The sequence below is a fragment of the Balaenoptera physalus genome (assembly GCF_965194825.1).
Source record: "Balaenoptera physalus genome assembly, chromosome: 17".
Classification (NCBI taxonomy): Eukaryota; Metazoa; Chordata; class Mammalia; order Artiodactyla; family Balaenopteridae; genus Balaenoptera; species Balaenoptera physalus.
The window spans coordinates 82,893,629-82,921,232 of NC_138895.1; the positions used below are offsets into that span (position 1 = coordinate 82,893,629).

Here is a 27,604-nt window from a genome sequence, read left to right on the forward strand (position 1 = left end):
GGGAAAGAGCAGGGTCCTGTGACAAAGCCTCCTAAGGAGACACTGTTTAAGTACGTGGTCAGAGGGGACAAGCCGAACGGAAGCAGGAAGGCGACCCGGCTTGAGGGCAGGCGGGAAGGAGCCTGATGCGTGCAAACGGGCAGGACCAGAGCCTGGCTCTCCGAGGGTCTGCCCTCAGGAGAGAGGACCCATCACACACAAGTCGCCACAGCAGCCCCTCGGGACGGGCAGCGCTTCCTCTCCCTCACTCATCCGTGGGCTCCATCCCACAGGGACTGTGTCTGTCCCGCTCACCCCCAACTCCAGGGCCTGCTGGCATCTCTATATCTGCCCAATGCCAGGGTGAAGATGGCTATGGCACAAGGTACCAGAGGATGAAGGGACAGGAAGTCGATCTGCCTTTACATCCCAAACATGACGGCTGACCTGGGAAGCTCTGTAGACACGTGCCTCTACAAATACAGATACTAATTGCATGGCAAGGTAATAAATGTAGTTGTCTCACTAAAAGTCAAAACATTATTTTTCTTACATCTTCAGAGACAGTTTGGATTTCACGGAAAGTCAAATGGAGTTCCACATACATTTCTAGAAACTTACAGGCTTCTTGAAGGAATTTCTCTCTCACGCTGTCCGAAGTACAGTTTTTACATGTTTTAATTGCAACCGCCAAAGCTGGATTCTCCTGTGACGGGGACACATGCAACAAGAGGGTCTCTATGTTAATCAATGGGCATGTTGAGGACAGGCTGTTTATTCTGCAACTCTGGATTCTGGATCAGACAGAACCAGAATTGTACAATCTCAAGAGTGAGAGGAACAGTTAAAATCCTCTGTAGAAAACCCCCAGAAAACAGACATGCATGTAAAACGCTGCAGGCGATTCGTCTGTTCCACAGACATTTCCTCTCCGTAGCGCCCGGCACTCCTGTAGGGGCTTAGGCTGCACCAGTGAACAAGGGCCGGCGACCCCTGTGCCACTCCAGCTGACGTCCCAGAGGAGGATACAGACAAACACGGTGAACGAGACATCCATCGCGGACTGGAGCGGGTTAGAAGGTAACCTCCGCGAGAGGAGAGGAGAAGAGAGGGGATGAGAACAAAGAACTGCTGGAGGGGAGGGGAGGGAATGCCGGCCAGGGCAGAGGGAGGGGTCGGACCCTGTGGCTTCCACCCTAAGTGAGAGGCCCCCGGAAGGGGAGGTGAGGAAAGGCGCCACGGAGGCGGGGGGGCAGGAAGACAGCGGGCTGGGTGTCGGGGAGGGCGAGTTCGGGTTTCTGGTGAGAGAAGGGGGAGATCAGAAGCCCAGCTCTGGACAAGACAGGCTTGAGGTGTCCGTGGGACGGCAGCTTGCTGGCACAGAGGCGCATCTGTTAAACGTCTGAGTTTCGGGCCTTCTGAGAGTCACTAGCAACACAGGGCACCTCAGTGAAACCACTCTGCTCTGAATGACTTAGCCTTTGTCCTCTGTAACTAGACAGCAAACTGCTAGGACCAGCACCATGAATTCTACCTCTATGTGAACCTAAGGCTGATTGGTATACTTTAGAAATGACACAAAATGCCCATTTTACAGGAGATCTGAATAACAACAGAAGCTTCTGTAAGACCATAAATCATCATCAATCCTGTCAATTCAACTCAAATATTGAACATGGTGCTTTATTAAGATAGTAAAGAAACGCAAGGAAAACACTGCTCTCTAAAAATGCATAGTTTCAAGTGGATGCTAAGCCTGAGATTCCACGGGCAGCAGGTCTACAAAGGGGTGTACGTGAGCAGACCAGGTGGCTCGGCTATCAGTCCATGGACTAGGCCTGGTGACTAGTGGCCCCAGGCTGCAGAGGCCTGGGGGGTGCCGAGCTGTCAGAGCGGCTGGTCACAGAGACCTGATGCTGGAGAAGAAGTCAGTCCACAACAAGCAAGACCAGAACTGAGCAGAGGGTTTTCTAAAAGCCTTTAAAAGGGGGCAGATCCAAACACATCTAGGTAACTGCTCACGACACGATTTTCATTACCTTCTTTACAACACAAGCAGAGTTTAGGGGGACAGAGCAGTTCCTCAATGTTGAATGAAAATGCCACCCTGGTGCCCACGAGGCCGAGGTGAGGGGTAGGTGATGAGGCTGGGAGTTAGTAACAGCTAGCAGACACTCAAAAGATCTTAACAAGTGAGTCTAGAGAAGGACTGCTCTGGGATGAATTAAGAGAAAATAGATTTAAAGCATGGTTTTTAAGACTAGGATAATAATGATGCGAGAATGTGCAAATGATCAGCGATGCTCAAATAATAAAAATAAACCTGATAACTGGGCCTAAGAAAGAAAAAAAAGTGTGTGCTGGGAGCCTTCAGATACGCCTCATGCCCATGACTCTCAGAATGAGAGGCTGCCCTGCCGCCCCATGTGCTGCCCCTGCACCCGGCCCAGTTCCCCTCTGCTCGCTTCTCCTCCTCCTCGTCCTCCTCCTCCTCCCCCGCTCGGCTCCACCTGGGCTCCCTGCACTGGTTCGCCACCCTGCCTGGCACACTCCCCATGGGGAGCTCAGGGACTGTCCCTCCTTGCTCAGGTCTCTGCTCACGTGTCAGCGTCTCACGGGAAGAGGGCCCTGACCTCCCCAAGCCCAGGCTTTGTTTTTCTCGGAGCACAGATTCCCCACTTGATACTCAGCGTGTTTGCTTTTGCCTGTCCCCTTGTGCCTCAGATAGAATTTAAGGTCTGTAAGAGCAGGAACCCTGACCGTTTTGTTCATTACAATGTCCCCACCACCGAGCTGCCACTTGGGGGACGATTGACAAATAACTGCTAAAAGAATTCACTGAATCTCAAGTAACGTAACCAGTGCTGGGTTCTTGCCCATGAAATCTATGCTGAGTTACACTTGACCAATTATTAAGAATCCCTGATAAAATGTTATTACATCTTAAAGAACACTGAAGAGCACCATCTGGGAAAAGGATTTTTAACGGAAACCTAGAGAAACGAACTGGCTGTAAAATGAGACTCCCACATGAAAAACAAAATAGACAAGCATTCACATACGATGTGTATCAGAAAGACATTCAACAAAAAAAGTGAACGCTGATATTTTCCTGGAGGCTGGGATTCATTCAACAAATACTTAGTAAACACTACGGATATTTTAAAAAATTGTTCTCTTGTATTTTTACAACTAAAATGAATTACTTAAAAGTGAATGAAATAAAGTCTATCAGCCCTGCTGTTAGCTGTGTGATCCCGGTAAGTCCCTGTACTCCAGGAACCTCAGAATGCTTGCTTATTAAGAATTTTGGAGATGTAAGGAAGCTCAGAGACCACTGGGTTCAAGTCCAATAATTTAGATCAAGAAGCCTCACCTCCCTTACATCTCACAGTGAGGTAGATCCAGGTCTAAGATTTAGGTCTTTTGATCAAATTTAGATCCAGGGCTCTTTCTAATGCATTTTGCCTCAAGAGCAGAGTTAAGAGAATTAAGAAGATAAACAATACAGATATAGTGAAAAAAAAAAAATTGGAAAAGGCGATAATGGATAAAAATATATAATAAATGATATAGTTTTATACAAGAATAAGGGTAAAGACTTTCAAAACTGAACTTTAAAAAACAGAATCTCTAACAACAGTTATCTATTTTCCTCTAAGGAAAGACTTTTACAGTCCTCTGGTTATAAAAGTAATGATCAGTGTATCCCTAGTGCATGTGTAAAGGATATGGAAAATTGATAGATAAGGAGACACAGGGGGGAAAAATGCCATTTGCAGTTTCCATATCAGGGGGTCACAAAAGGTCAATCATCTGTGCTATTATATCCCTACTAAAGCCATCTCTGTTCACTGTGATTATTCTAGTTAAAAATAGTTTCTTGAACAAGTACGTACTGTTATTTTAAACTGTCATTTAAAAATTACTGATCTAATAAAAAAAGACATACAGCAGCAAGCGTTGGTTGGGGTGTGGAGAAATGGGCAACCTTACACATTGCTGCTAGGAACTGAAACTGGGGCAGTTTCTTTGGAAAAAAGCTTAGCAGGTTGGCAGAAAGTTAAACAGTTGCTAGATGACCCAGCAATTCCACTCCTAGACACACATATTCAAGAGAACCGAAAACTATGTTCACACAAAAACTTGTACACGAGTGTTCATAGCAGCATTGTGCATAACAGCCAAAAAGTGGTAATAACCCAAATGACCATCAACTGATGACTGGGGAATCAAAAAGTGGTCTATCCATACAATGGGACGTTATTTGGCCATAAAAAGAAATGAAGTACTGACACAGGCTACCCACGTGGATGAACCTGACAACATTATGCTAATGGAAAGAAACCAATCACACAAGGCCACACACTGTATGATTTCACTTATATGAAATGTCCAGAACAGGCAACTCTAGAGAAAGAGAAAGCAAACTGGTGATTGGCAAGGGCTGGGGAGAGGGTGGAATGGGAAGTGACTGCTAACGGGTATGGGGCTTCTTTTGTCTTTTCTTTCTTTCAAAGTGAAGTATAGTTGATTTATAATATTATATCAGTTTAAGGTGTACAACATAGTGATTCAAAATTTTTATAGATTATATTCCATTTAAAGTTATTATAAAAAAGGTTATCATATAATATTGACTATATTCCCTGTGCTGTACAATATACTCTTGTTGCTTATTTATTTGATACATAGTAGTTTGCACTTCTTAATCCCATACCTATTGTGCCCCTCCCCCCATCCGCTTTCCCCACTGGTAACCACTAGTTTGTTCTCTATGTCTACGAGTCTGTTTCTGTTATGTTACATTGGTTCATTTCTTTTATTTTTTTAGATTCCACATATAAGCGATAACATAACAGTATTTGTCTTTCTCTGTTTGACTTATTTCACTAAGCATAATACCCTCCAGGTCCATCCATGGTGTTGCAAATGGCAAAATTTCATTCTTTATTATGGCTGGGTAATATTCCATTGTATACATACACATACCATATCTTCTTTATCCATTCATCTGTTGACGGACACTTAGGATGCTTCCATGTCTTGGCTATTGTAAATAATGCTACTATGAACACTGGGGTGCATGTATCTTTTCAAATTAGTGTTTTTGTTTTCTTTGGATACATACCCGGGAGTGGAACTGCTGGACCACATGGTAGTTCTATTTTTACTTTTTTGAAGAACCTCCATACTGTTTTCCACAGTGGCTGCACCAATTTACATTCCTACCATCAGTGTACAAGGCTTCCCTCTTCTCCACATCCTCGCCAAGGTATGGGGTTTCTTTTGAGGTAAAGAAAATGTTCCAAAATTGACTGTGGTGGTGGCCGTACAACTCTGTGAATATACTAAAGAACCACTGAATTGTGCACTTTAACAGAGTGAATTTCATAGTACGCGAACTATATCTCAATGAGATGATTCTTAAATAAATCGTTTTAAAAATTCACTGATCTCTTTTGGAGGGCAACTTGGGACAAATTAATGTTCTTTTCTTGAAAATGCAGGTAATTGGGAATGCTGGCTAACTGTTGTTGACTTTGCATCTATTTGTTATCTCTTTGTCAATTGCACCCAAGGGAACAATCATCTATGGAATCCATTGAGGACAGAGGCTGGATGAAAGACTAAAATGAATAAAAGACCCAGCTCTCAGGAGCTAATTCTGCCAGTTTTTGGTTTCTGGATATAGCAAGTGAGTTGACATATATGACAAGCTTTATGGAGGACAACTGCAAATACCCGGAAGAGCTAAGGAGCCACGAAGACAAACAGGAGCAGTCTACACGTAAGCAGGGACGGCTCGTAAGCAGGGACGGCTCGGGCTGCTGGCGGTCTGACAGGACTCACCGGGCTTGTGTAAGCGCCTTGGTGCACGTCTCCAAACTGGCCCTCTCCAATGCACCGTCCGAGTTCTATTCTTTCTCTCTGAATCTCATAGTCCCTGGCTGCAAAACATGATCCACACACCAGAAGATACTTCAGTGCAACATCCCCAGTGTAGAAAACACTGGACACACTTCATTTCATCATCATCCATGAGTAAAAACTTCATTGGTGGCACATCATTCTATGAAAATGCTTTAAACAGAGTGGAATTCTCTTAAACAGTATTTTTAAAGGAATTTATGTAACTGTTACAGCACTGCTTGAATTACCAAAATGAGGAGTTTTATACAAGGTAGATTTTTTTCATATTTTTGAATGTCTGATTTAGCTGATTATCTATTTGATGGTTTTCTAAATAATTGCTCCAAGTTTATGTATGTTTAATTAATATGAGCCATTAGTTCAGGTATTAATATATGAAGGCTAAAAAACAGGTATTTAAAGCAATTATTTTACAAGTAACTAAAGTCTGTAAATATGGAGGGAACAAAAAATTGTCTCATGAGTAGCTTTATAAGTTTAAGAGTTTTCCACTTTTTTATAATCCTATCTATATTATTCACGGAGCTAAAAGAGTTTAAAGAGGGAGCTTCTAAGAACTGATTTCAAAATCAGATGACTTGGAATCAAGGTTGAACGTATCACATAATAATTTACGAGTATTTTATATTTTTGAGAGCATGTGCCTCAAATTAATGTATTAAATTGTTATGATTTATACAAAACCAATTATTTAGCAGGCTGTTGAGACACATGGAAAGAAAATACCCACTAGGAACCTAGTGGATGATTCTAATCCAATTAACTACTTGGTATTTTGATTTCTTCTAATTTGTCAAATTATAAATCATACAGAAAATTCAACCCAAATTTTAGATGGTTATTTTCCTCTTTAAAATCACTTTAGCTAGTAGTTCCATTGATTTAACAGCATGAGTAAACCAATGAAAAAATTTAAAAATAAAAGTTAACTGAAAACTGAAACATCCCGTTATCATTCCATGGGTTGCAATTGCAAGCAAATGCAGTTATTTTAAAGGAATCCTGTTACCTTCATCTATTCCATAGCTTTCTGTATTGCAATTAAGAGAGAAAAAAATTGAAGACCTTGCTTAGAAATAACTAATAGCAATTAGGTTAACAACAACAAACTCGGAGAGTACGTTTCAATATTTACTTTATTAAATATTTTGACTACCAACACGGGTCAAAAAAGAGGACCAAACACAAGTAACAACACAAGTAATATCCTCAAGCTAACTCAATGTGATATACAATGCTTTACATTTCTATCCCATAAATTCCTGTATGATAACCCATATTTGTGGGGTTTGGATAAAAGTTAGCCACGTTGGACATTTACCACTCAACTATGAAAATATATGAATAAAAATCTGGATACTCTGCAGGAATGTACAAATGACTAAATGGCTAACTAAAACTTTAAACCTAAATTTAAACATTTTTCCAAATTGCTACTGCAATTCAAAGTAAACACATTTAAGTTTCAGCTCTTGCCTCTGTTTCAAATCACTAACCTGGGAGCTCTTGAAAGGAGGGGCCCACCCAGGATAATGTTTGCCTGAGAGGGCTGGGCTGTTTCTCTTTATTTTGGTAACTCTCCTCAATGTATATGGTAAATCTATTGAGAACAACTTTTAAAATATTTACACAACAGGGTAAAGCACCTGAAACATTTATTTTACAAATACATGGAGCTCTACCGAAACCAGGACATCAGATGTTGAATTATCAGGCCTCTGAGGCTGTGAGGTGGACTCCTAATTGGGCCTCTTTAAGAGGCAGGGTTAACTTTTTTTTTAACCTGAGTGAAATTCCAAGGTTGTCTCCAACTCAAGAGCTGTGACTATATACACGCCACCACAAGGGCTGGGGCTCCCAGACTCTTGTCACCAGCAAGCTGCACAGCAGAGAGAAGAAGAGGGTGACACTGCTAGGCTGCTGGGGGGGGCGGGGGTCAGTGAAGAGTCCTTCTCTCCCCACACCTCCAGCTCGGAGCTGGACGGACTGGACGCGGGAGGCTCTTTGTAATTGCTTAGTCAAGGGCAATAAGAAGATGAAAGTTCAAAGGGGAAATGCAATCCATTGAATGTGTATATTTAAAGAGCTGTATACATGTGTGAGTATACATATTTAACTTTAAATACTAATTTCCTACAGAGAGGAAATGCTCTAATCATTAAAGGTTATAGTATCATAGAGCCAGAAAACAAGATTACATTACAAAAACCCCATAAGTGAACTGACTCATTATAGATATTTGAGTTTCAGGCTTCCGACCTGGCAGTGGGCACATACAATACAGAATTCTAAAGGCTGAAAAGAATATTTCTGTTATGAACTCAATAAAGTCTTAAAAGTAGTTCTAAAAGGACAATAAATACCTAAACCGTTTAAACACGAGATATTTAAAAGTTAAGTATCTGTCAGCTCTGCACGAGAACAAAATCAGAAGTCTACTCACTCGAGGGCATGGTGTAGGTATCTTCTTCGTCGATAATCTCAGCATAGTCGTCTGTTTCTGTAGGAAAGGAAACAGAGGTTAAATATTCAACCCCCTGGCCTTTAATATAATTTGAAAAGGCAAAATGATCTGCCTAAACCCCCTACCATGCTGACATTATTCTTAAAACACTATTACTCAATTTTTGCTCACACGTGAGTCATTTATGGAAATAAAAGTGACATCATGGTCCAACATGTCATAATACACAGACTTGTTCCTCAGAGAGCAAAGAGACTAACAGAGAAAGCCCTTGTGGAAAACAGAAAGACATGAAACAACTGTTTGCACGATTCAAACCCACCAAGCGGTACTGACTGCAAAGCTCTCCCTCAACTGCACCAAATACACGTTATAAACCACACCGCTGTCTACCGGGATTTCTCCAAACGAGACCGGTACCTCCAGAACACAGCTTAGATTTCATTCAAAGTTTGACTCCACAGCAGTCTGGATGTTCTCCTTTAGAAAACAAAACGGCAGGCTGACTTTTGAGGAGATTAACTGGGCTAACTTACTTCATTTGTTCAGGGTGAAAGCAACCCAGGAATTTCTCTCTTGTAACTTTTCACTCAGATATTTAAACAGTATGCATTAATGTCAAAAGGGTAAAAGATGTGCCAAAGAGAATAAAGTCAGAACAAATAGCATATTGAAATGAGTTCTCTTCCGACTAACGTCAAGGAGTTCCAATGTTTCCACTAATTCCTTTCAGTAATGCAGCAACTTAAAGACCCACCACCATATTAGTGGGGGGAAAACCCCTTTTGTAGAAAACACCTACTCACTTGGATAACAATTACACTGAAAAATCACTCAGGTCTTGTCTGTCTTCCTCTTTCTGGAAAGAGGAAAACCTTTAGTAGCTCTATGCTCAAGGGTTTAGGCTGATGGGCCAGGAAAGGAGGGGCAGTACTTTCTGAATTATCATCTGAAGAGAGATCGTTTTCAAAATTTAACCTCAGAGAAACTAAAAGCTAAAGAACTAAAAGTTCTTTCTTCTGTGCTGTCATTATTACTCCATTCAGATATTAAAATTATAGAAACCAAAGAAAATAGAGACTACATATAGTTTACGGTTTCTAGACATCAACTCTTCTACATACTGCTACAGTAACAACTGAGACCAAATCTAAGAGCAACTGGAAGAATTCATTTCTTTCTTCTTTTTTTTTTTTTAAATTTATTTATTTATCTTTGGCTGCGTTGGGTCCTCGTTGCTGCGCGCGGGCTTTCTCTAGCCGCGGCGAGGGGGCTACTCTTTGTTGCCGTGCACGGGCTTCTCATTGCGGTGGCCTCTCTTGTTGCGGAGCACGGGCTCTACAGTGCAGGCTCAGCAGTTGTGGCACACGGGCTTAGTTGCTCCGTGGCATGTGGGATCTTCCTGGACCAGGGCTCGAACCCGTGTCCCCTGCATTGGCAGGTGGATTCTCAACCACTGACCCACCAGGGAAGCCCAAGAATTCATTTCTTAATTTGTAGTCATCATTAAAAGTGATTAAAGAAAAAACAAATTCAACTGGCAGAATGTAAAGTCAATAAATCGGTTCTCCTTTAGACATTTAGCAAATGTGACCTATTTGTAAGTCCTGTATGCCAGGTGGATAATTTATATTATTCTTACATGTTTATAAGTAATACTACTTCCAGGATTAAAGAAAAAAATTAATCTACCCCAAACCTTACATTCTTTATTCCTACATTTCTCCCTCCTATCTTGTTCTCAGTGACTACCAGGAAGAGTGAGCCATGGTTCCTAGGCCGATAGCCTTGCTTTTGTGTAAGGTGAGATGCAATTTGGGGATGGAGGTGGTGCTAAGGCAGAGGCAAGGAAAGGGCTAAGCGGGGGAATGTGCCGGGGCTAAGGCCCCACAGACGGACACTCAGCCACTCACTCTGTCTGCAGCCGGATGAGCTCCCCTCACGCCCCTCTCTCAGAGCACATGCAACTAAGGCTCAATTTCCTGCAACCACAGACCCACCCTTGCTGCCCCCTTTCACGCAAAGCACACACCCTTAGAGGCCAAACACATTAGCTGACCCTGAGGGGCCGGATTCTGCCAGTGAAACTGCCCAGATCTCTTGCCTCTGCTGCCCTGCTACCAGATTTGCTCCGGAATCTTCAACACCCCCTGCACCTGGCTCTCAGCTCTATTAAGGAGATATCAGGGACCCATCGACTCCGCGGGCACTGAAGTTTCCCAAGGCTGTTGGGGTCACTGACCGCCTGTCCCTCCGTCTCTGTGGGTAATGGTGTCTGCCACCTGAGTGTCACCTGTTCAGAGACCCCTCCTCACCCCCATCTCTCTCGATCACGTTGCCTGACAAGTTTTGCTCGGGGCCCATCACTACCAACCCTCTGATGGTCCTCTGGTTCCTAGTCAACCGTGTGCCCCCATCCAGAGCAGAGCCCCCAGGGCAGTGGGCCCTGCTGTATGTACCTTGTTTACGCTGTTCTCAGCGTCCAAACCAGGGCCGGCCCGGGAGGCACCCAGTAAGCACTTGCTGAACGAAAGGGAGGAGTGCCCTTCAACAGTGCAGGAGGGGACGGTGCTCCCCGTGACCCGGAGGCGAGGAAGCCAGGCCAGCCACAGCTGCGCGTCTGGGCGCTGCTCCACCCCAGGAGCCGCTGAACCTGTCTGCGCTTCAGCTGTGCCCTCACGTGCCCAATGAGAGCACGTCCACCTGGTGGGGCTGTGGTGAGGATTACAGAGAGGCACATGAAGTTGTGGTGTGGCCCTGCACACAGGTGGGAGGCTCCTTGGTTCCCTCCTGCTGAGGCCTCTGGAAGGAGCCTTCCTGGTGGGACTGTAAGGGCTTCCCGGACTGCCTCTTCTTATAAAACTCTCAGCAGGGATACCAACTCTGAACCGGCTTCAAGGAGTAAGAAGAAAATGGCTCATGTATCAGGCTAACACACAAAAGTGACGTGGGAAAAACCAAGTTGCATACACTTGCATTAATTCACACAATCACAAGAAAAAGCCTGCAGTTTTTTTCTTTCAGTGCTATGTGAATTCTACAAAAGAACTTTGGGGATTATCCAAGCTCCCTGAGCATTACTCATGATGACACGTGGGTGTGGCTATGGGTACCGTGACGTCACGTGAACAGAGAATTTTTGCTGCTGTGTCCTTCTTGAGTTGGTTCTTATGCAGCAGGGTCAACACTGTTGAAGGCACGTGGAACTACAAAGGTTTTACCGTAACCTTCTATATAGGGCTTTTCAAGTGGGGATGCTCGGCATATTTCTCTAAGAATTCTTGATACTGATTTGGTTCTATTTTCTCTTTTTTTCTTTCCTGGTTTTTAGGATTATGGGACAGTATGACACTGAGATGAGAGGTACTTTTACATACTCAAGGGCCCCTGAAAAACTGGAGTCCACCCTGAAACCGCCTGGCCTCCAAAATAATGACATAAAAGAAGAAAAATATAAAGGAAAAGGAAACGGGTTCAAAGATCTCGTCACACATAAAGGAAAGCAGCTCTGCATTCTCCACTTGACCAGGATGACAACTAATGGAGCGCCCACCATAACGCCAGACACGGTCATAAACAACTACACGTATCGTCATTTAATCCTCAGGAACGTCGTACATGGTGGTACTGCTATCGTCATCCCCGTTTCCCAGGCAGGAAGCTGGGGCCCCCAGAGGCATCCTAAGTTTCTCACGGTCCCCAGCCACTCAGCGGCGGCTGGCACGGCGAGCAGCGCTCCAGTAGAGCTCCTGGGCTGCCGTGTTCTGTGCTTCGTTCTTTATTATCTCCCAAAACGTTTCTGGGGACTTTTATTTGTGAGACCAGATACCTGATGCTTCGAAACCTCGGAGTGTTCCCCTAAGGATGTTCTGGGACTTCACCCCCAACATGGGCATCCCTGGAAGGCTTATCTGGGCCTGTGCACTTGGGAGACAATTCTAGGACCATGAGTCAAATATTTCAAAGTAAACATTTTGAAAAATGGATGGAGACTTCTGAAACCTTGGATAACACTGTAATTTGAAAGGTTTGGTATCTTAATACGTGGTAAAATAAAAATGAGGGGAAGACACGTTAAAAGGGCAGAAACCTTCAGCTCAGAAATTAGGAGAGAAAGGTACAAGGTTCTTGTTTTAAAACAAGGTAAAAGAGGCCTAGTGAAGTCACTACTGAAACCAGTGACACGCCTGTCGTGCTCCGTCACGCAAAGAGCCTGAAGCCTCCGGAGTCACCATGAAGGGGTCAGTTTCCAGCTGGAGAGGGACAGAGCAGTGGACGCTCGGCTGTAAACAAAAGGAAGTGCACCGGAGCCTGCAGGCCCACAAAGCTCTCAGGAGCCGACCACCCGCTCACTCCCCCTCGGGGAAGAGGGGCAGGCCCGGTGATTCCCTCTCCACCTCCTCCACCTGCCCTTTGGGGCCTGACACCAACACGCTTCTGAGGACAGCCTCTGGCCCGTGCCCTGCTGCCTTCAGGAGGCCTGATGAGTCACCACCCCCAGGGTAACGCGTGCACAGTCACGGGATTGCTCAGCAATTCAGTGGGACCAAGCAACATCACAGCTTCTCACCCCACCTGCACATGTGACCCTGCCGTGAGCCCTGGAAGTGGTGACCGGCTTTGGGGAGGGGGGGCGGGCAGGGACAGGAGGGCTTTCAGGAAGCCAGGAAGGGCCCCGCTGTGCTCTGTGACCTGCACCGGGGTCGGCAAGCTTTTTCTGCAAAAGGTCTGACAGTACGTATTTTAGACTTAACTGCTCACAAAGTCGCCACTGCAACAACTTAACTCTGCTGTTCAGATTGCAGGGGTGAGCAGACACGTCATGAGTGAACGTGTCACTATGTTCCAGCAAAACTTTACTGATGGACACAGAAATTTGAATTTCACATAGTTTTGATGCCAGGTACTATTCTTTGATTTTACCCCCAACCATTAAGAACTGTAATAATCGTTCTTAGTTCAAGGAGCAATACAAACACAGAGGTGAGCCGTATTTGGCCCACAGGCCTTAGTCTGTGGAAGTCTCAGCTTATTCACCTGTAAAATGGCGATAATAATACTCACTCTAATTCACAGTATTGGGAAATTCAAATGTGGGGAAAATGCACGATGTTTTCTTTAGATAAATAATGTGGTAATAACCACTTGTTAATACACATTTGTTGAAATTTTCATGCTTTCACAGTAATCCTCACAACAACCATCAAGGCCTTTTACAGATGAAGACTCCAGAGATGAAGTGCTTTGCCCCAGGTCACCCAACTGGCCAGCTGGTGACAGGACGGGGCGAGGCTGGAGCCTGGGACCTGACCACTCACCCAGCGGCCCTGGATTGGTCACCAGTGTCCTCACCCGCACGGCAGCGAGGAGAACACCCATCACGCTCTGAACGCCTGCCGGGAGACTCGCTGGCGCAGGGCACGCACGTGGGGGGCGGCCACCCAGCAACCACCAAGGAGTCGGCCCGGAAACGAGGCGCAGAGCTTCGAGCTGGAGGTCCCCGGAGGCAAGGCGCTTTCCAAGTCGCATTTAGTCCAGACGTCTCACTGCAAGCACTCTGCTCACGGTGCTCAAGTCGTCAAGCAGACACACACGCAAGCACAGATGGGCTCTTCAGTGAAAGCATTCTTTCATTAATCGTGAGGAAACATGCAACCCCCCTTAATTTTAGTTTATAAACCTTACTCCTTATCGTAAGAGTACAAAGCTTCGTGCAGGCAGTACACAACGGAAATGGAAAACAAGACACTACACGTGACTTCTAAATTTCTAGATTATGAAAGTGATAACCTCGGCTGCCTGAAAAATACTCATTAGCACTCCTGCTGATGGTTCTCTAATTATTTTAGTCTGTTTGACTCTTAAAAATCACTCTTCCTTCTTTCCTTTCCACTACCTCACTCCCAAACTAACAATTACTACATACGTACGTGCGGAGGAGTGTGCAAATTTCTCCCATGTACTGCTGAATGATTCCGTTTTGACAATTTTTCTTCACTTCTAAAATTCGCTATGAATAGATACAACTTGCATTTACCACTGAGACGCGGTAAAGAAACTGACAGTTACCCTTCCCATGTCAAAGCCCTGAATAATTCTGAAGAGATCGCTGACTCACACCATGGTTTTTTCATACTTGTTTTGTTGGATCAAAGCCACATTTTGCCTTGCATTAAATACTGAATGATATTTATATCCATAAATAATTATATTAATAACACAAACATGAAAATAAATATTACCGTCCCCACTAATTTCATCTGCAGATCCGGGTGGCATGCAAAGAAAGGGGGAGGAGAGAGAGAGGGGAGGGGGGAGGGGAGGGGAGGGAGGGAGAGAGGGAAAACGCTATTAAAATGACAAGCAAATCAAAGTGTAAGGAAAACACAAAAATTACCCCCCCAGTCTAATTCAAAAGATAAAAGAAAGATCATAGGAGTTAGCATGTTTACTTGACTTAAGGGCATTAATGCGAGTTTTAAGCCATCCACACGTTACCCCAAGTAAATAGCAGTTTAAGTGTGTTTCTGCCGCATTAAGCAAAACTGATTTGATTGCTTCTCAGTTAAATGTTAAAAATGACTCTACGTTCCTCAAAAGGAATTTGTATCCTCTTAGAAATGAACACCATGGGTCATTAATGTGTACCCCACACAATAAGCAGGGAACAGCCCTCAGCAAGCCTGCCCAGGATTCCAGCCTCTCCAAAGAAGCTTAAGGAGCACAGCACCTGAGGCTCTGCTGGTGAGCTTCCACTTAACATTTATACAGTGTTTGTAGAAATGACTCTTCCAGCTGTCACAGATCATCTTCCCTTTGCTAGAAAACTGCCCCCCCCCCCCGTGGCCTCTGCTCTGCAGCACCCTGAGTATCTGCCCCCGAGGCAGGAAAGGCAGACCCCCGGGGCTCACTCGGACCATCCTTCTCCATTAATCGCATGCCAGGTCAGGAAACCCACGAGGCAAAGGTACCTGCCGGCCCCTTTGGTAAAACACTAAGATCCCACAGGGGAAACCGGGAAGAGACTTCTCACCCTGTCATGCATTTAAAAACCAGCAAACGGGCAAACAGTCTTCTATGAGGAGAGCGGCCCACAGTACCGCTGCCGGGCAGTGGACAGCACTCACTGACCCCCAGTACAGGCACACCCGCTCAGGATAATCTACAAGCATCTGGTTAGGCTGCTGCCTGGGGCGCTGTGGTTAGTAAGAGTCTGTGCAAAGATGAGTGCAGTACCAGCAGAAGGAGGTTCGTGGGAACAGAAGACCAAAGGGAGAAAGCGCCTAGCTTTCTTAACTTTATGTTGGCAGTGACTGACTCCTTTATAAAGAGGCAGGAGGAGGAAAGAGAAAAACAGAAACACATTTTAATACAAGAGCAAACTTATATTTTAAGGCATATCTATAAAAACAAAGACAAAATTGCAATGCTTTTATGTGACTACTGGCACACTTGATTTCTTAATATAACTGAGTTTTAAGAAACATATTAATATTTTAAAATGCAATTTTCCCTCTTAGGAAAGATTAGCACTAGACACAGAAACTTTTAGCAAGACATAAAGAGAGTCAGCCAGCTCCACAAAGCCAGCCAAGTAAAGGTACAGATACCTTTACAAATAACAAAACTGAAACAAAATGAAATGAGACAAACAACGAAGACCAATAAATAATTCAAGATTCTTGTGAACATCTAACATTCAACCACAAAGAAAAAAATTGCAGAAAACTAGCAGATCCTGATTTGTGAAAGAGCTTTATAAGCACTTTCCCCCAAATCATCAGCAAAGACACAGACCTTAAGTGTACACCTTAAATAAACTGCCTTAACATAAAAAACATAAGAACATCTGAATACATAGGTTGCAAAGCCCCTCCCCCGCCTACCAGCATCCTTTGTTCATTCACTCTCATTCATGTGCTGAAAACTCACTTGAAAGTCAACTCTCTCTGTATGAGGCACTTGCTGGATGAACAAGCACCCAGGACAGTAGAACAGAGAAGAAACAACTGCAGTACGCTAAGGGCAAGAGCAGACAAGTCAAACTAGAGTCAAAACAAGGGATGTATAACCCTTTAAAATGCAGCGGTGACACCATGTGACAGAAAAGATGCAGTGGGCATGCACAACTTAACTGCAGATCCACAGGGTCCCATCAAGAAAGGTAAGGATTCCAGGTGTGGCCCCAGGGAGAGCAGGGTCAGGATGAAGACGGCAACAACTTACGGCCATCAGTTAGGAACAGAAATGAGAAGAACTGAAACAGACAACGTGGTCACGTTCCCACAGGGTGTGCTGTTATCCCAACAATGTGCACTGTTCCATCTTCTCCCCTTAGCACACACTCAACTTCCTGTGTGATGACTCCAGAGGGCAGCTCCCTGTGTTTTATCAGTTAAGAACACGAAAACAGTGCCCTGTGCCAGGCGGGACAGAATTCCGGATGGGGTGGAGGGGCAATAGCTATAGAGGTCATTGAGATGAAACAAGAACACAGACTGTAGACAAGATAAGAGCATTCTATCAGTGTCAAATTCCCTGGTTTTGGTAATGACACTGTGACTGTCTAAGAGGATGTCGTTGGTCTTAGGAAATGCACACTGAAACATTTATAAGTAAAGGGGCATACCATGTCTGCAACTTGCTTTCAAATGTTTCAAAAAAAAAAAAAAAAAAAGAAGAAGAAGAAGAAGACATACAAATGGCCAATAGGCACATGAAAAGATGCTCAACACTGCTAATTACTAGAGAAATGCAAATCAAAACTACATTGAGGTATATTACCTCACGCTGGCTAGAATGGCCATTACCAAAAAGTCTATAAATAATAAACGCTGGAGAAGGTGTGGAGAAAAAGGAACCCTCCTCCTACACTGCCGGTGGGAATGTAAATTGATACAGCCACTATGGAGAACAGTATGGAGATTCCTTAAAAAAATAAAATACAGAACAACCATATGATCCAGCAATCCCACTCCTGGGCATATATCTGGAGAAAACTCTAATTCGAAAAGAGACATGCACCCCAATGTTCATAGCCAGCACTATTTACAATAGCCAAGACATGGAAGCAACCTAAATGTCCATCGACAGAGAGATGGATAAAGAAGATGTGGTACATATATACAATGGAACAGTACTCAGCCATAAAAAAAGAATGAAATAATGCCATTTGCAGCACCATGGATGGACCTAGAGATTATCATACTACATGAAGCAAGTCAGACAAAGACAAATATTGTATGATATCACTTATATGTGGGATCTAAAAAATAATACAAATGAATCTACTTACGAAACAAATAGACTCAGACACAGAAAACAAACTTATGATTATCAAAGGGGGATGTGGGGAGATAAGTTCAGAGTACGGGATGCACAGATACACACTGCTACATATAAAACAGATAAGCCACAAGGACCTACTGTATAGCACAGCAATTATACTCACTATTTTGTAATAACCTATAATAGAAAATAATCTGCAAAAAAAACCCTGAATCACTTTGTTTTACACCTGAAACTAACACAATATTGTAAATCTACTATACTTCAATTTTAAAAAAGAAAAAAAAAGTAGAGGGAAGGAGAAAGCAAGTGGGCCAAAATATAGACATAGTGAATTTGAGTAAAGAACATATGAGACTTCACTTTACTATTCTTACGACCATCCTCTATGTGTAAAATTATGGAAAAATAAAATATACAAAAATCTCTATTTGGATTCAGATTCTGGCTCCACTACTCACCCCATGGCATTAGAAAAGTTACCCAACTTCTGTTTCTGTTTTCCTATTTGTAAAATGAGGCAGTAACAGAAGCTTCCTCAAGTAAAGAGATGCAGAGAGGATTCCATGAATTCCCAGGGCACCCGGCGCAGGACAACCGCTCCGTAAGCGCAAGCTATTCCTACCTTTCAATTTTTTATCTTATTTCTAAACTAAGGTAATGAATATTCTTCATATTAACTTAAAAGGCAAATACTTTTTAAAAAATATAAGCATAACTTTTTTTGAGTAATAACAAGAATATTATCCACACCATAAAAAAAAGTGTTAGGACCCTTCCTTTATTTTATCCAAGATGACTACTTTAATTATGTTTGCTGAACACCTACCATGAGCTAACAGCACACTGTGTACGTGCTGGGGCTACAGCAGTGAAACAGGCCCCCCCATTCTTTCCTTGTTGAGCTTACGTTCTGGGTTGGGGAAAAGATGATTAAGTGAGTAAACTGTGTGGTACATCAACATGTAAGTGCCATGGAGAAAAAACTCAGAGCAGACGCAGGACAGGGAGTGTTTTCCTGTGGGGCTGCACCTCTAAATATGGAAGGAGTCGTTTGCTAAAAGCTTTCCAGAGCAGAGGTGAGCCTGGGGCACTGGCCAAGGAGAGCAGGGAGGTCGGGCGGGGATGGGGTGGGGTGGCGGCGTGGGGGGGGGTTGGCAAACATACTTATCGGTCACCCATTTCTCAGGGCAACTGAACAGCTGATGAGCGAAGGCTGTCTTTAGAAGTATAACAGCGGGGCTTCCCTGGTGGCACAGTGGTGAAGAATCCACCTGGCAATGCAGGGGACACGGGTTCGAGCCCTGGTCCGGGAAGATCCCACATGCCGCGGAGCAACTAAGCCCATGCGCCACAACTACCGGGCCTGTGCTCTGGAGCCTGTGAGCCACAACTACTGAGCCCACGAGCCACAACTACTGAAGCCTGCGCGCCTAGAGCCCGTGCTCCACAACAAGAGAAGCCACAGCAGTGAGAAGCCCGCGCACCGCAACGAAGAGTAGCCCCCGCTCGCCGCAACTAGAGAAAGCCCGTGTGCGGCAACGAAGACCCAAAGCAGCCAAAAAAAAAAAAAAGAAGTATAACAGCGAAATAAACGAAGATGACGTGAATGCACCCGTGGCCATGCTGTGGCCCCGAATGAAATCCCTGCACAAACATCAGTAGCTGCCAGAGCCACGAGGTGAAACACAGACTCTGTGAACCTACGGATCGGCTTAACGTCACAGAGACAGCAGCCAGATGTTACACAGCACCTATGCGTGGTCTTGTAAAAACAAAATCTTTGAGTCTGAATCTGACCAAACTCCTCTCGATCCTAACGACCAGGCCATAGGTAAGTCAGGAGGAATACAGGGGCTGGAGGGGGACCTGCTCAACACAGCATCATGGAACGGCACTTGGCCAGACCCAGAGTGTCGGGCACAGCGTACAGGACACGATTTCCTCAACAGATAAACTGCGATCAAGAAAAAAAGAAGGGGGGCGGCAGCGCACAGAGGCAGGAGGAGACAGGAGACGCAGCCAAGTTCACCCAGCCCTGCTTGTCTGACCCCAGACTGGACGACACCAAGTGTGAAAATGCCTTAACCAGGGAATCCGAGCACTGACCAGACCGCTGGTATTAAGGAATTCCTGTGAACGTTCTTACAGTGTAGTAATGTTGTTTTTAAAAAGTCTTTGTCTTTTAGAAATGTTTACAGAGGAATATGCCTTCGAGGCACTTGAGACCATCTGTGGGGAGTGTGTGTCTGTGTGGGTGGGGACAGAGGTGAGGTGTGGCTGGTTTTCAGCTGCTGAACCTGGGTGACAGAGCCTGGAGGATCGCTACACAATCTACTCGCTCTGCTTCTGTGTGCGTCTGGAGTTTCCCATGACAAAGAGTTAAAAAGCTAAGAATTCAAAAGCATGACGATATCCACCATTCACATGGCCTCTTGCTTGTAAAAATATCAAATGCATTTTATCTTGACTCATGCAGTTGATTTTAACAAATTCCACAATATGATGCAGCCACGACATGCTACTAGAAACCCGTGAGGTCAAATTCCAGAATTCATATTTTAAAAGTTTCAAGCCTTCCTTTAAAATTTTTCTCTGTGAAGGGGGGGGAAAAAAAACTGGGTCTTCGGATGTTAGCAATATCTGTTTTTATGTTTAACAAGATGATACTTGGGCTTCTTGTAGTAATAAATTTTAAGAAGATTATTAAAGTTTATTTATTAATGTGTTAATAATTTTAGCAAGAGGATTAAGATGGCTCATCAGCTAAATAAACCCAAACACTGGCCACCGTGAAGCACACTTTCATACAGACAAAAATGCACCCTTGCTCAAAGTGCTCTCCTGAGGGAAGCACCGCACTGTCCCTTGCTATGCGGAGGCTATTAGGAGGGGGTGGCCACACTCTAGTCTGCACGCTGAGTTCACAGGACTAAGAGGACGGATCCATGTGGCCTGGAAAGAGTTTACATAAGTAAATATCCTCTTTAAATTTCTGTTGTGCTCATGATTGCTCCGATCTCACTCGGGCTCTTTTTCATCTGAAAGTGTCTCAGGCTACTCCCCCCTGGGGGTCCTACAAGTGTCTGCCTGTCTCCAGGCCTGCAGCTGAGAGGTTCAGTCCAATTCCAGGGTGAGGAACAGGAAGCCATCTGGCTCCGGGTCCTTCTTGGGTGTTACTCTACAACACATGATGTAGACGCTTCAGCACCCATGTGACTCCAGAGTATTCTTCTCAACTCCCTTAGAAGCCAGAGAGGTGAGGGACATCATCAAGGAGCATCCTCAAATCTCGAAAGAGGCAAAGAGAGTTCAGATGCTGTGACAATGGTGCGAGAAGGGCTGCTAGGACGAAGGAAGTAGCACGGTGGGGGTGGTGGTGGGGTGGTGGTGATGGTGTATTTTCATGATCACTTCCTTGTTCACGTGCCACACGATCAACCGCCCTGCCCCTACCTGGTCAGAGACGGCTAAACGTCTCTCCTAACGCCAGACTGACTACAGAATGCTAGTCGTGGCTGTTGGAATTAAAAGAATTTCCAGTAAGCCAGGTACTATGAACATGTCAAACCCCCAATACGTTCGACTCGGTGCACGTAAAAATCACCAGTAGCATTAATTTGATTAAATTATTTCATAAGGCATATAATTTACAAAAATTAACTTCACATGTACTAGGTGACAATACTCTATTAGGGAACTTAAAAAAAAATCCCTAAAAGCTTTCGTTTAAATCAAGTTTTCAGCACAGACAGAGACTACCTTCTAAATCAGTGTTATCACAAGTGAAACTAGGATGTAAACCAGACAAAAGAAACTCTTTCAAACTTCAAAACGGGGCAGACTTTTGGATTCCAACAGAACAGTCAGAAATGAGTCAGGACTATGCTATTCCTGATAAATGGGAGAAAAATTACCCTGAAATCAGACTCAGACTCTTCCAAAACCACTCCTCCCTTCTACACACGGACATCTCAAGCTTTCCAGTGACTCGGTGTGGTCTAACGGAAAGGCGATGGGTTTGGAGCCCAGATCTGGGTTTGCATCCGGCTCTCTGCCACTGCTAGCTACGTGAGCCAGGCCTCGTCACCTCAGCCCATCTATGAAGTGGAAACATGAGGAAGACTGTCCCGAGCTTCAAACAAGACAGTGCTTGTGAACGCGCCTGGCATAATCTCTGAGCCTCATTCACATGTAAATAACTATCAGTACTTATATTTACAAAGCAGTGGCAGAAAAATGAATGAATAACAGACCTAGTGTTTCAGAGACTGTGAGAAAAAAAGGGGGAAAAACGCAAATAATTATTATGGACTATACATATACCACTTTATATTTTACAGAACTTTACAGTTTACAAACTACTTTTGCATATATAAAGTAACTGCTTGATAACAGAAATGCACAATTTTCCCTAGAAGGAGTCACTTCCCATTTTCACTGTACAAACAGAATGCTTAAATAAATGCAATTAAACTATCCTGACTCTTAGAGTAAAATATTCCAAAATCAGTCTGTTGGACCCATCCTAAATGGGCCGGTAAGCCCCCATTGTGGGGCCACTTGGGTGGTCAGCCTGTATTTAGTAGAACCCAACTTTACCCAGACATTCAAGGAACCTCCCTCAGTACTTTTTAATGAGTTGGTTTTGTAATCTCTTCTTTAAACCCTGCACTCAGAGGCTTGGGAATTGCATTTATGTATGTTGAATCTGATTAGCTGACATGACCTCTTTCTTTTCAACAAATAAAAACATGAAACTTCAATCTCAAAAAAAAAAAATAAAGTAACTGCTTTAGAATTTGTAATGAAGCAGCTTAACGCAAATAACATTTATTTTGCTAAGTTTATTTTCGTTTAGAACAATTTTTAGTCACTAACTTGAGAAACCTAAAGGTAATCTTAAATAACTGGAATGATGTTGTATGATTAACTAAACCAGAAGAATCTGTTATAAAGTAAAAAAAAATTTTTTTTTAATTTATAATAAATACTGAAAAAGTTTCATCACAAAGTGGTGCATTTGATCATCAACCAAGGGCTCAGCAGATGCAATCAAACCAAACATTTCTAACAAAAGAAAGAGGTCATTGCACTGGTTGTCATGACAGACACATAAGAGAGAAAATCGTCTTCTGATCTCCATCCCATTACTACAACCCAGATGTGTGACAAGAGCCACGTGCACAGTGCAGTGGCCATCATGCGTTACCTGTATTTCTGTTACACTTAAGGTCCTACTGCTTGATTAAGGGCCTGGTTATTAAAAAACAAAACAGAACCCTGAAACACAAAAACCAACCAAACAAAAACCAAAGTTTATACCTTTGAAATATTTAAAATTCAGCTTTATTCATTGATTTTCCTCGGAAATACCTATATTCCTGGGGAATCTTCACCCACACGAACGTGGCTCAAGCACGCCTCCCCCCTCGCCCCGATCCTAGCACCCCTCTCTCTGACCACTTACAGACCCCTTGTCTGTAGTACAAGCAACGACCTCTCCACTATAGTTCTAACTGAGCTCCAGAACGTGTGCTTACACATTTCCTAAGAACTTACACTTAGGCTAAAAAAAATTACTCTAGGGCCTCAGAGAAATGTGCCCAAGGAAATGCACTATTCTGCTAGATATTTTTGTAAATCTGTTAACCTTATACTTATTTTTATAGAGAAACTTTGTCTAGATTTCAGAGATAAACTCTGCATGTATTCAACATCAACTGTAACTGTGCCCTTACTGGAGATGATCTGATAACTACATTTCCTCCTACAATGAGATTGGAAGGAGGGCCTGGTACCCCGTCATCACGAGCTGAGAACTGTCTGAAGGCACCTAGACCCCCATTCTCCCTGCTTGCTGGCCTCCATGCCCCTTACCCAAAACCACCTAGGAGTGTGTCCAGAACAGTTCACAGTGACCAGCTCACAGCAAGCGTCTGAGAGTCCAGCAACTCTCAAGGTCACTGCTCGCTCTGGGTGGGGGTCCCTGCCTTTCCTCCTCCTGTTACCGTGCGTGGAGCACATTCCTCCAAGTCCCAGCACCTCTCCGTACCTTGCTCGGGCATCCGATTCATTTAAAGACAATCACTAAGCACTATGTCCCAGACAATAAACAACAAATAAAACACGTCTTTGCCTATGATGGGGGCAGGGTCTAGTGGACAAGAAGGTTTCTAAAATCATTACATCTATTTAAAGACTATCGACAATAGTGAGACATATGGTGGGCTAGAGAACTCCGAGGAAGAAGAGTCCTGGAGTAGCCAGGGAAGGCTTCTAGGAGGTGGTGGCATCTGAAGCCAGCCTTGAAGATCAGGTAAGAACTTTTCAGTTATGAATGTAAATAGGGGAATCAGACAAGTCCCACTTTCTCCATCTTCTGAAGTGATTCTTCATCTGTACCTGGGGTAATCTCCCTTAAATTGTTATTGAAAGGCAATATAGCCTAGAGGACAATAATGACCTGAGTTCAATCCTAGCTCCATCATTTTCAAGTTGTGTGACACTGAACAAGTGTGTTCACCTCTCTGAATTTCTTTCCTCCTATTTGTGAAATGGGGAGACGACAAAGACCTCGTGAGATCGTCGTAGGGATGAACGAGATAATACCTAACGCTGTGCACAGCACACTGAGAACCTAATAGAGACCCGTCACCTCTTAGCTGTGTGTGACCTCGCCTGCCCTGCTCTCTGCCACTCCGGCTGGCGCTGGGTTTGCCAAGTCGCTGCTTCAGCGCTTGCTGTCGCGCAATGTGTGCGTTTAGTCACCTGCTCAGAGAGACTCCTCTTGACCCCAACCTTAAACAGTCCCACCCCTCGCTCTCCATTTGCCTGCTTTATTTTAACTCAGCGTCCGTCTGTCTCCTCCACAGAACGTCGGCTCCACAAGGGGAGGGCCTGGCTTTGTTCACTATCGTACCCCAGCATCTGGAACAGTGCCTGGCACACGGCAGGCACTCAGATGTATCTGTTGACGGAATTACCGTAAAACGGGAAATGTAAAACTGGAGTAGTATCCACCTTGTAGGGTTTGCTGGGGCCAAACGAGATGGACCCTGACAGAGAAACAAGTCACCACGGCCGGCACACAGACTGAGCCTCACCACCACCCCACCAGCCTGGAGACAGATCAGCTCGCGGTGGGGGAGCAGACGCGGCGCTCTGCAGGGTCCGGGGTGGGGGGGGTTGGTCTCCCCTCAGTGTCAGCACTACACCCACGCGGTGCCGGGTTTCCAGGCTGCTAGGTAAGGAAGAACCCCGGGGTTTAGCAACAGTACCGGCTTTCTTGGTGTCAACTTAATAACTTATGGGCGACGTGCAAGGCACAGCTCCTGGCTGGCCAGGCTGGTGCGATGTTATTCTCTAGTCTCTGTGGAAGACACAAATAAAGCACAGTGAGTCCACTTCCACAAAAGGGAGCGAGCCATAGGCGGGCTGACGAAGGATCAACAGGCATCTAAGACGTCAGGCCCGTCACTGAATATCCACAAGACGCTGAGAGCTCTTCCTGGCCTGTCTCGGTGAACCACCAAAGTGGTAGTCACGTGTGAAACGGCATCACTGACTCTAAAGAACGAAAGACCTTGACAAGTGACAATGAAAAGGACATGCCGAACGGCGGAGCAGCTCAAGCAGAACGACGGAGGGAAGGAGGTGGGGCGGAGGGCTGGACGCCCGGCTTTATTTGGCTGAAGAGCAATGCGGGGGAGAGCCGGCGAGGCAGGCTGTGCCCAGACCACGGGAGGCCGCTGGGGGCTGAGCCGAGGAGTCAGAACTTGGTCTGATGGACTGTAAGTCGTTCCTGAAAGTTTCTGCCCAGGGACCCGCCTATTTAAGTTCAGTAAAGGCGGTAGCCATCAGGCAGCTACTGCAGAGACGGGGCTGAAGCATGAGCTTCTAGTCAAGGGATAACCAGGGAGAAACAAGGAAGGCGGACTCAGAAAGGAGGGATTGGCTGGGAGAGGTAAAACCGGCAGGTGTTGTGAGCAGCAGCTGTGAAAAAACTCTGAGGACATCAGGAAATGGAAGGAACAAGACCTGAAGCTTCTGTGAGGCGTGTTGTGTTTCATCACTAGCTGGGGTCACGATGAGCCCAACAGGGCGTGTCAGCTCTGTATCACGCGGGGCAGCTGTGAAGCACGCGTGCGGCAGCCACGGCGGCGACGGCCTCACTCCCGTGCCTGCCTCCAGTCTGGCAAGGAGAGGACCAGGGCACTTACGAATTACTCAAAGCGGGCTCAATCTCACCTCTTCTATGGAACACGCCACGGAACAGCCTTTGATGCCCGCAACTGACAGGGCCCTGTACCACCTCGCCACTCTGGCACGTGGTGGCCTTCCTCGCTCCGCCGGAGGGCCTGCTCTCCGTCCGCTGCACCTCCTGCTCCCGCCACAGGCTGGAGATGAGCGCGCTTAGCGGCCCCGCGTCACCGCGGGGGTTTGGAGAGCCCGGTGGAGGCGGAGTGCGTGCCGGCAACCCTGCAGCCCGCCGGGCGTCTGGCACTGCCCAGCAGTACCAGCTCCAGCCCTTAACACTCCTCTCCCCCCATCAGGAAGGGATCAGTTTCCTGAGCCGCAGCGCTCCGGCCCACACACACCCGCCCCACGCGGTTCATCACTGGAGCATCTTTGCTAAGCATATGGATACGAGCACAGATATTTCTTGAGAAGGGGGCTGTGGGAAGTTTGTGGACAATTAAAAAAAAAAAAGCAATTCTATTTGTACACTGGAACACTAGAAAATAATTCAGTCATCAACAAGGCAAAAGCACAAAACTAAATTTTAGGTAAAAATTAACTCAAGGTAAATTAAACTAACAGGAATTAGATTTCTTCTAAGTCAGATTGTCAGATACTAGAGTTTTAGGAAGCTATATTTTAGAAATGTGACATACATAAGAACATATTATATGTGTGTGTATGGATATACATGTATACGCATACATGTATAAATATACACGTATAGTATATGTATCAATATTTTAAGATACCAAACCTGGGTCCATAGAAGATGCTTTTTGCTTTTTCCCCACCTTTCCTCTATTTTCCACATTTTTAAATGGGGAAAAAAGGCACATGTATTCTGAAAACATATCAAGGAAAGCACACCACACTCATCACACCAGCAAATAGTTAAGATAATGTTTATGTCAACATCTTAACTATATTTTTAAAAAAGCAATATTCAAACACCATTTTATGTTAATTGTAAAAGATAAAAGCTGTTTAAAAATGTTTCACATTTCCTGAACTTCAAAAAATAATAAATATACAAAGTATATTATGCTAATTTCTGCTACATTACAAAGATAAGTTATAATGGCAGTTTCAAAAGTAAAAATTTTCACTCTAAATATAATTAACATGGAATTAAAACTGAAAAATAACTTGGAATTCTATACAATCCTGTGAGTAATCTAGTATTATACACGTATGTCTCATTAAAAAAAAATCAGTGAGCTATATTTAAACCTATTTCATGATGGTAAAATTATGCAAATTTTAAAAATTATTAATAATTTTTAATGTTTAATTTTTATAAGCTGTTCTAGAAAGAAGTAATCCTAATACAAATGAGCAGACGTCTAACACACGGCGACTTCCTCCCACGGCGGCGGGCCCTCTGCCTGACGCCTGTGGGGCCTCTTACCTGACACGGAGACGGCGTGGGTCCGAACGCCCTGCTTCTCGCTGTTGGCCAGCCTGGAACAGAGGTGCAAAGCCGTGAGTGCCACGCTCTTCAGACCACACCGCCAGCATTCATTCAAACCGTGAGCTGCCCAGAATCAGGACGACTGTGCCACTTCCCAGGGAGAAGCACAGTCTAGAGGGGTGATTTTGTAAAATAACGGATTCTACCACCTGAGGCCCTTAAAGTCACCAGACCGCTTTAATGTTTTAAAGACCAGAAATTAAGACAGAGAAGTGAAGGAACGC

General features: G+C 44.6%; 1 protein-coding gene and 1 long non-coding RNA gene across 22 annotated transcripts in view; one reads left to right on the forward strand and one right to left on the reverse strand.

The window, feature by feature from the left end:
* The window catches only part of LOC309646997, a 404,605-nt gene that overhangs the window by 247,014 nt on the left and 129,987 nt on the right, over positions 1-27,604 (forward strand). The gene's annotated exons all lie outside the window — the stretch shown is intronic.
* Positions 1-27,604, reverse strand: part of PTK2 (protein tyrosine kinase 2) — a 254,441-nt gene that overhangs the window by 64,421 nt on the left and 162,416 nt on the right. For 14 of the 21 annotated variants that reach the window (XM_082433792.1, XM_082433804.1, XM_082433785.1 and 11 more), the window contains 7 exons: positions 27,318-27,370; positions 15,614-15,697; positions 14,620-14,637; positions 8,357-8,413; positions 6,923-6,943; positions 5,833-5,930; positions 601-685 (listed from right to left, as the gene is read on the reverse strand). In XM_082433792.1, coding sequence (XP_082289918.1) covers positions 601-685; positions 5,833-5,930; positions 6,923-6,943; positions 8,357-8,413; positions 14,620-14,637; positions 15,614-15,697; positions 27,318-27,370 — 416 coding nt within the window. The remainder of the gene's footprint in view (positions 1-600; positions 686-5,832; positions 5,931-6,922; positions 6,944-8,356; positions 8,414-14,619; positions 14,638-15,613; positions 15,698-27,317; positions 27,371-27,604) is intronic. The other 7 variants (XM_082433789.1, XM_082433800.1, XM_082433790.1 and 4 more) reach the window with 5 other exon arrangements.